Consider the following 10,067-nt stretch of genomic DNA (forward strand, 5'->3'; position numbering starts at 1 on the left):
GAGCTCCATCTAGTACGTTTGGGATGAACTGGAGCTGAATCTGTGATGCAGAACTACTCATCCAACATCAGTACTTGACCCGACTAATAACTCTTGTAGCGGAATGCAGTAAATCTTCACAGGATCGTACAAGCTTCCCAGAAGAGTAGCTGTAACTGTAAAGGAGAAATAAACTCCCCATTAATAAAAAGAAACGGGGTGAGCAGGTGTCCACAAACATTTGGACATTTTGTAAAAACCATAACTTGAGAATCTTATTATGCCTACGCGCACCTATCAAAAGAGGAAGTGAAGTGCATTAAGGCGCAGTTCTTCTTCTTTGTTCTTTCTGCTCTAAAATAAAATGATAAAAGTCAAAAGAGAGAGGTGTGAGCTCAGACCTCACTGCACACCCCACCGCACAGCAACCAAACACGTGTATCTGAGGAGCCAATAGCACTCGAGCATCGCTCATTTCACTGCAAATGCACCAACAAGGACGCACTTACATAAAGGAGGCGGGACTAAAGGCGAGACTTCCTGTGTGAGTCCTGGCGTGGTAATGCGTTTTGATTGGCTTAGCAATGCTGATCCAGGATCAGTTATTTCCATTGCGTTCTAATATGCGGGGAACCAGCGGGCTGGACTGAGACCCGCTGGCTGCGTCAGAACAGGACATTAGCGTGAAGGGTCACGGTGCTTCTCTCTACTAGTGTGTTTTCCAACTCCGTAAACTGTGAAACGGTCTGTCTGGCCACGCATTCCGCTTTCAGTTTGATCAGCTTGACCAGCGCGACGTTGTGTTTTTGTTTAGTGTCAGCGCATTACGGCCGCAGTTCGCTGTGTTTATACTGGCAGGCTGGGTGGCCGTGGTCGGTAGCTCGCTAGCTGTAACGGGTTTATTTCTCTTATTGAATGTAAAACTCCGGTCCATTGCATGTGCGGTAATAACATGTCAGCGCCGCTGCCTGCGATAGTCCCAGCAGCCCGGAAAGCCACTGCGGCGGTAAGTCGGTGTGAGTGAGTGGAGCACAGAGCAGCCCACCCTCCTCAGCTCCTCAGGGCCCACCACACAGCTCTCAGCTCTTCGCGTTTATCTAGATTCCAGTACACCTGTACGAGGCATTCAGCATTCACTGTTTTAATGTCTTAGTTCAGGTGTGCCGAGAGCTCTGACTGACCAGAAAACACGACCATTACCTGTAGGTGCTATTACAGTCAGATAAAACACGGTCAGTTAAATAAATACGGTCAGTTCTTCACTATTGTTTCATTAACACTGAGTAGGTGGTGTTAGGTCTTGGCTGATGTCCATATATATATATATATATATATATATATATATATATACACACACACACATGGATATCAGCTCTTGTGATGTTATGTTCTCCGAGTACACGACTAGAGCTGGGCAAAATGACTGTACTTGTTATTATGATAAATTATGTCATTGTGGCACATCATGCTTTTCTGAGCATATTGCAGACATTGTACTTAAAGAATACAGGCTAACTGCTAGGATGCACTGATCTTGAATTTTTATGGCCAACTCTGATTTCTTTATAGCCAAGTTGGCTGATGGACTATTTTTTGGCTGATTTTATTTTTAAATTTTTTTATTAGCCAAAGGTCCCACTGTAAGTGAACACATGAAACACACTACCATGTTTCCAGCGCTTTTTATTAGCCAAACTTACAATAAAAACACATTTTGCTCTTTAGTGGATATTAATTTTAAATTAGTTGCGCATTTAAATACCATGAATTAAATAAAATGCTGCATCAAAAGTAAGAGGTGACTGGCTATTTAGCACAGTGAGTCAAACATAATTATGCTATGACATTTTGGTTCTTGATGTACCAGGAGCATTTTAATACAGCACTTGTGCGCTTTGTGTGTGTTTTGAGCAAAAATCAATGTGGATTTTGGCCAGTGTGATTAGTGCATCCCTACTAACTGCATGTTTCACTAAAAGGAAAATGTAATTATTCCCGTTTAAAGGGAATTCCAACTTTGATGTGTTTAAAGTGTTGGTGATAGGAACCAGAGGACACCATGTTTACAACACAAACTGTTTTATTTAGCATCAAAAGCCACCAGTGAACCTACACATCTTCTGAGTTTTCTTTGGGGACTGTTCTGCCTTAGAACACCACTGCGTGTACCTCTCCGTCATGAATGGACTATTAAAAATGAATATTTTAGGCCAAAACACAGACCTATCACAGAACTGAGCTTTTAGAGGTGGATATCTGGTTCGTATCACCACCACTCTTAACAATTTTGACTCGCTAAGTTTCTTTAGAACAGAATACTTCACAACAGACCACTCTCAATGACTTAGTTTACATCTTATCTATTTAATTATTTGGAATTTTTGAAAAATTGGCCAGCATACCAATTTAAATTGATTTACTTCAACCCAGTAAGTGAAGCATTGAATATAAATCATAATTATTCATAGTTTGTAGAAATGACTTGAAGTGTCGTGATGTATTTTTGTTATATCACCGACCCCTGCTTAAGAGTACAAGGCTATACACACACTGTAATGCCGTACAGGGTGTCATTCTATAGACATAGGTTAATGTTACATGCCAGTTTTTCTGACTAATGGTCCTGCAGTACCAACGTCCTGTGCGTTTTGGTGTTTTCCCTACTCTGATACACCAAATCAGATCATATTATATGCCCTTACTAAGTTGAAGAGGATGTATTAGAGCAGGGAAAGCACTACAATGTGCAGGACAGGCTGACTGCAGCATCAGACTAGGGAACTTCAACTATACACAAATCCATGGTATCACAGTAATGTGTAGTGACATGGCTGTGCTCTTTTATTTACAGGTGATCTTCCTCCACGGCCTGGGAGACACAGGGTAAGCAATACACCTGACTTTTGATCTGTAGGTTTATAAAGTATGAAGCAGTGGAGCATGAAGTGAGTGAACCTTTTATCTCATTTTCCTTAATTTTTCTGTCAGGCATGGCTGGGCTGAAGCTATGGCTGGGATTAGGACCCCTCATGTGAAGTACATTTGCCCTCATGCGTATGTACAATGCACTGTATTATCACTGTACAAACACGTACTTAACATACACATGGTTCTTAAACCAGTCATCATGGACCACACACAGTCTACACAGTTGCTCCAACTGAAGTCCCAGTAGGGATTGAGGGAAAATGTGGACCGACTGGGGGTCCCTTAGAAAGAGTTTGAGAACCACTGGTCTACACTACAAATCAAACGTTTGGAATCACTTGTCATATTAATAATTTTGTTATTTTATTTCATTAATAACCAGTACCACTTTACAATAAGACTCTCCTCTATAAAAGTTTATGGTTCAAAATGAGTTTATTAGTGGGTAGAAATTATATCATAAACACTTTAAAATCAATAATACGTAGTTAAAGGTTAGTCTTATTGTAAAATGGTACACTGTTTTAACAAACATGTTACAAAAAGGTAATTATAAATGTATGTATGTTATAAATTTATGTACTATTCAAGGTATTTTGAGGGCAAGAAGAAGTTATTAAATGATGTGAAAAGCATCATTTTTGACCCTTGTCAGGTTATCTACCTTGATATTTGATCACCAATTTTTAAATATGAGCCATCCTAGATATTAATTTTATTATAACTTTATTTCCAATGTTAAACAGCTTTCTCAGTCATTTCAGAATCCTTTACAGCTCCGTTCTTCATTCTGGACACATGGAACTTTTTTATTTTGTGTTACTCATTTGACACTCCAAACTATTGAAAGACGGAAAACTAGTTTTTTATTTTTTTTTTTAAACTTCTTTTTGTAATCTTTCTTTCTGTCTTATTCGCTGTGCAAGACCGGTCATGCCAGTCAGCCTCAACATGAACATGGCAATGCCTTCCTGGTGAGTCTTGCTTATGTTTCATGTTTTCCTTTGTGCAACGTCCCAGATTCTCCAAAAGCAGCTGTTATCTTGGCTATTTATAAAATTCCATCAAACTGTGTCCTGACTCTCAGGTTTGATATCATCGGTTTGAGTCCAGATGCAGAAGAGGATGAGACGGGGATCAAAAAAGCTGCAGAAAGCAGTACGTTCATCTTTGGTGTTTAGAAAAAGTTTAACAATGCTTAGAAATATATTGAATGCCAAATGAATGTCTCTAAATGTCTGCAGTCAAGGCTTTGATTGATCAGGAGGTAAAGAATGGAATTCCATCTCATCGGATTGTACTAGGCGGCTTTTCTCAGGTGAGACGTAAAGTGTCACAAGTTGTGCCGTTGCAACATAATCTAATCTGTAGTGTATGGTCAGTTACCCTGGACATTAATTTTGCTGAACTCTGTCAGTAAACCTTGTGCAAAACATGTACAACACCTTCATGAATTCTTCAGTTTATAAAATGAAGCTGTAAATCAGTATAAATCTTTCTTCCAGAGATGGGATTAGTTTTCCAGAGGAAAGAATTGTAATAACTCACTGACACTCAGTGATTTTGTAGAACGTAAATAATGAGTTCATTTGCTATGGTTAAAATCTCATTCATGCAGTTTACATGCTGTACTGGAGGGAACATTTCATTATTAACAAAAATGTGTGTGTGTGTGCGTGCGTGTGTGTGTGTGTGTGTGTGTGTGTGTGTGTGTGTGTGTGTGTGTGTGTGTGTGTTTAGGGTGGTGCGCTTTCTCTTTATACAGCTTTAACTACTCATCAGAAACTCGCAGGTGTTGTTGCTCTGAGCTGCTGGCTTCCCCTCAGGAACTCCCTGTCAAAGGTAAACTGCACATTTGTAGTGTTTGTGATTTTTGTTTTCCTACGTTTTCATGACATGACAGAAATGTCCTGACTTTGAAGGAAAAACAGAGAAAAAAATGTATGTCAAATCAGGGTCAACAAAAAGATCCTGACTTTGGGAAATGCTTTTTGAAAACTCTTCATGATTCACTGTAAAAAATAAAAGGGCAGGAGTGGCACCATGTGTCCAAAACTGGTGGGGCAAATCCATTGGTATCAAAAGGAAAAAAAAAACAAAAACGCTTAGCTAAAACATGCAAGTGGAACAGTGGCAAGAGAGAGGTCTGATCATCTAAGCCACCTACTGACTAACTTTAAGCATTACATATTGTCTCGGTCAGAATGAAACCATAATAATATCACAAAAAAATCTTCTTATGAACACAATGTTTTGTGCTTTGGCTCCATGGCTGAAAGACTCTGGGTGTACGTTGGTTCATGCCTGTAAGTCAGTGGTTCATGCAATGTGAGAAGTGGTGAATTGAGTGTCTGCAAGGCCTTATTGTTCCAGTTGATGTCAAAGGGTACAAACATTATTTCTGGTAACTAAGCAAAATTGTAATTTCTGCTAGATAAAATAATGTTGATTATCTTGTAACAGTGCTTTAACAGAGAGCATTTAAATGACTGGGATTTATCAAACGTAACTGACAGGTTGGTTCTCATAATTGTTGTGTTAGATGTGGGAAAAAATGGGCAGGAGTGAAGACCTTGGTGAGGTCCGGATGGTTATGGTTAGACCTCTGGGGCGGAGCATCTCCAAAATAGAGATGCTTTTAGGGTGCTTCCGGTCAGCAGTGGTGAGAGACTGACAGAGGTCCAAGGACAGGCAAACCATGAATCGGCGACAAAATGTTTGGCGCCCAAGGCTCATGACAACAAAGGCTGTCACATCTGGTCTGAACTGACAGGAGCACTACTATGGCACAAGTCATAAAATTTTTTTAATGATGGCCACAGGAGGAATCTCTCACAGCACATAGTGCATCGCTTCCTGCTGCATATGGGGCCGAATTGCCGCAGACCAGTCAGAATGCCCATGCCACTGTTGAAAGCACCTACAGTGAGCATGTGATTGCCTCCTTGGGTTTGTGAAAGGCTCTATATAAATTGAACTTATTATTATTATTATTATTATTATTATGAAACTGGACCTTGGAGCAGTTGGAGAACGTGATGTGGTTCAATAAAACATTTTGTTTTACTTCACGTGCACGGCTGGGTACGTGTGTCCCATTTACCAGAGGAATTGATGGCCCCAGGATGCACTGTGAGAAGAAGACAAGCCAGTGGATGGAATGTGATGCTCCCACTCATGTGGATGTCAGTTTTATACGTGCTACCTCTCTAAATATCGCTGTGGATCAAGCGCACTTCTTTGTGACAGTGATATTCCCGATGGCAGTGGCCTCTTAACAAAGAGTGATGTTCTCTTCTACACTGCACATTGTTTGGAAATGGTTTGAGGAAGAGTCCGAGGTGTTGCCATTCAATCCTATCAAGCATGTGTGGGATGTGCTGGAATATGACCAATCCATGGTGGATCCACCTCATAGTTTACAGGACTTGAAGGATCTGCTGCTATTGTCTTGGTTCCAGGTATCACAGGGTGCCTTCAGAAGTCTTGTAGAGTCTCGGCGAGTCAGAGCTGTTTTGGTAGCAAATGGAGGACCAACTGCATATTAGGAATGGTCATAATGTTTTGGCTTATTGGTGTTTACGACCCAACGTCCTGATATTGTATAACAACCCACGGGTGGGTGTGTGTGTGTGTTGGAATGTTTTTCTTAAAATTATTAATTCTATTTTTATCTGTAGTGTGGTTGTAAGATTATTGAGATTGTGCATCTCTCTCTCTCTCTCTCTCTCTCTCTCTCTCTCTAGTCAGTGATTGGCAGTAATAAGGAAATAGCAATATTACAGTGTCATGGGGAGGCAGATCCTCTGGTTCCACTGATCTTTGGCTGTCTCACAGTGGAGAAACTCAAGACCATGCTGAATCCCAACAACATCACCTTCAAAACGTATGCCAGGATGCCACACAGCGCCTGCCCTGAGGTCCGATTAATGAAACTTGCCTATCATGCATTTCTGTTGATTTTCAGCTTTGGGAATGGTTTGAAGTGTGTAGCATCATTTAAACAGTGTAGGAGTTCTGTTGAGTTAATGCACTAGCTAATACAGCCAAAAACTTTGAGAATCCAGATTTATATTTAAACCTTTCTTTGGTCTTTTCACTCAACAGGAAATGATGGATATAAAACAATTCATTGAGAAGCAGCTTCCTCCGATTGACTAATTAGGAAAGCCTGATGGATCATTTGTACTGACCGATAATCCCAGACTCTCTTCAGCTGCTATTTCTTCATCTGACTGTACTGAACACAGCAAAACACCCCCAACCCAACTTGGACTAAATGTGAAGGTGGTATTAACTTTAATACTAAGCCTAACTAGAACCATCTTGGATCATATCCTCAGAGTCAGCCACAAACAAAGTTGCCATAGTAACCTCTGACTGTGTGACACTGTAACCTCTTGCTCAGGCTAAGGTTTGGTCGTCACAGACACGTCACCCGTCAGAAACACAGTTTCTAAGACTGCTGTAGGGCTCATGTAACACAGTAGTCTAAATTGTAGGGCATTAGCTAAAGTTACAAAGCCATCTGATAATAGGACAGTGTTTGTTTTGGGGGGAAAAGGGCTCCTAATGTCAAGTTGATTTAAATAAAAGAAATGAACATGAAATGAGCCTTTTGATTGCTGTTTAGTCTTTTTCTGTGGGTTTCTGATATTTATACATTTTTCATGGTTATGTCTAGAGTCTGACCATATCTGTGAATATGTAACAAGCAGGAAAGCAGCCATGTTTGTCACTACATTCTTTTTCTAAAATGCATCAGTTTTGCACACTTTTCACAAAAATATCTTTTAAGGGTAAATTCTCATTAAGGTTCACAAAGGGAATTTAAAGGGAAACGTCACTAATTTTTCCTTATTTACGTGTAATTAAATCTTTGAGATATAACCAGTCATTCAGAGCGATTTGATGTGAAATTTACCGACTCTGATTTCTTTACAGTGGTGGTGATATGAACCAGAGATCACAATGTCTACAACCCAAACATTTTATTTAATATCCAAAATCGGCAGTGAACCAGAGAGTTTTGAATCAAGTTTTCTTTGAGTCACTGTTTTGCCTGTACCCTGCATGTACCTCTGCATCATTAATAGATTTAAAAAGAAAGTTCTAGATTGAAAATAGTTTCAAAACTATCACAAAACAGTGTTTTAAGCCTCAGGCAGCAGATTCATAACCATTTTATGTAATAACTGTGTGAGGAAGCTTTTAGAGGCATTAAATTCTTTAGACATCTGGTTCCTATCGGCACTACTGTGAAGAATTCTGACAATTGTTCTCTAGAACCAAGCATTTAACATAAAACCACTCTACAACGGTGGAATTCTCATTGTGAATTCTCATTGTGGAATTCAATTTTTAAAAAAAAGGTAAAATGCAAATAATAATAATAGGAAGAAGTGATGGGTAAATCCACTTAGACCTGTGTTTAAATGTAAATAGTACAAAGACAAGATATTTAAGTTTTGTTTTATCTTACTAAGTTCCATGTTTTCTGTAAATATACACTCATTCTAAAATTGATGTCTGCAACAGTTCCCCAAAAAAGTTGGGAAGGTGTAGTTCAAGACCCAGAACATTTTAAAATTTGTAGAAAACATTTTAAAAGAGGTGATGCAATCATGTTTGGGTAAAAAAGGAGCATCCAGGAAAGAGTCCTTTATGGGCAAGGAGGGTTTGAAGCTTACCTCTTTGCCATCATCAAAAAATCTAATAGAAAACATTTTCACTGAGCTTTATTTACTAGAAGATGCTAGAGAGATGCAGAAATCTCTGCAAGGCAAAAAAAAATGTCTTGAATTCCCAAGACCTTAAATTCTTCTGATCCTCCTCAATAAAAAATGGCATGATCCTGTGATGGATATCACCGCATGGGCTCGGAAATACTTTGACAAATCACTGTCAATAAACAGCTCTTTGCCGCATACACAAATGCAAGTCAAGACTACTATGCACTGTACAAGCCATATGTCAACAACATCCCAAAAGTCCACCAACTTCTGTGGGACTGAACTCATCTCAAATGGACTGATGCACAATGGAAATTGTGGTCTGACAAGTTCAAACCTTTCAGATTTGGTTATGGGAACAATGGTAGTTGTTTTCTCCAGGACAAGAAAGAAAGAACAATTCAGATACTCTTAAGGTATGAGGGGTATTAGTGGGTATCTTGCAGGTCTATGAAAGCTCACTTGAAATACTCATATATATACACTGACTGAGCACCTTATTAGGAACACCTGTACACTTACTCATTCATACAATAATCAGCCAATTGTGTGGCAGCAGTGTAATGCATAAAATCATGCAGCAGCTTCAGATAATGTTCACATCGAAGTGAAGAAAACATCAGCATGTGCTTGTATTCTGTATTTGCTGAGTAAAGCTACATTTGTATGTAGAAAAGGAAAGCCTGCTTAATATATTGAAAAATACATTAAAGAGAGTGCAGATGCTTCAAAGCAATGATTCTGCATCTCTCTCTCTCTCTCTCTCTCTCTCTCTTTCGCTATCCATCCATCCATGTGTATATATGTATATATTATATATATATGTATATATATATATGTATATATATATATATATATGTATATATATATATATATGTATATATATATATATATATATATATATATATATATATGTATATATATATATATATATATATATATATATATAACCAAAACCATTCTGCAGTTTTATACAAAATTTGAAAAAATGGTGGAATTCTCCTCACAAACCCAATTCCAAAAAAAAAGGACAATAGGTAAAATGCAAATAAAAATAGAAAGTAGTGCAAAATGTAAATAAAAACTAAATTCAATGATGTGCAAATCATTTAAACCACATATGTCATTAAAACTACTACAAAGACAACATCAGTTGTTGAAACTGAGAAATGACATTGTTTTTTGAAAAATATATGACCATTTTGAATTTGATGCCAAGAACATGTTTCAAAAAAGTTGGGACAGGGGCATGTTTACCACTGTGTTTCATCACCTCTTCTTTTAACAACACTGTAAACGTTTGGGAACTGAGGAGAAAAAGATGTCGTCTGGATGGCAGCATATGTTGCCAAAACGTGCATCTATCATTCAGCATTAATGGTTCCTTCACAGATGTGCACGTCACCCATGCCATGTACACCAATGCAC

At 38.7% G+C, this 10,067-nt stretch overlaps 1 protein-coding gene across 3 annotated transcripts; it reads left to right on the plus strand.

The window, feature by feature from the left end:
* Positions 1-622: 622 nt before the first annotated feature.
* lypla1 (lysophospholipase 1) lies at positions 623-7,520 on the plus strand. 3 transcript variants are annotated; one of them, XM_017712425.2, is made up of 9 exons: positions 623-985; positions 2,831-2,862; positions 2,968-3,033; positions 3,834-3,881; positions 3,995-4,065; positions 4,152-4,225; positions 4,648-4,749; positions 6,654-6,827; positions 7,015-7,520. In XM_017712425.2, the coding sequence occupies exons 1-9, from the start codon at positions 917-919 to the stop codon at positions 7,066-7,068; spliced, it is 690 nt and encodes a 229-aa protein (XP_017567914.1). In that variant the 5' UTR covers positions 623-916; the 3' UTR covers positions 7,069-7,520. The 3 variants fall into 3 exon arrangements, with proteins under 3 accessions (XP_017567914.1, XP_017567916.1, XP_017567915.1); XM_017712427.2 differs by having other exon boundaries at positions 673-691; XM_017712426.2 differs by having other exon boundaries at positions 682-723.
* Positions 7,521-10,067: the final 2,547 nt, after the last annotated feature.

This window comes from Pygocentrus nattereri, chromosome 2, assembly GCF_015220715.1.
Source record: "Pygocentrus nattereri isolate fPygNat1 chromosome 2, fPygNat1.pri, whole genome shotgun sequence".
NCBI lineage: Eukaryota > Metazoa > Chordata > Actinopteri > Characiformes > Serrasalmidae > Pygocentrus > Pygocentrus nattereri.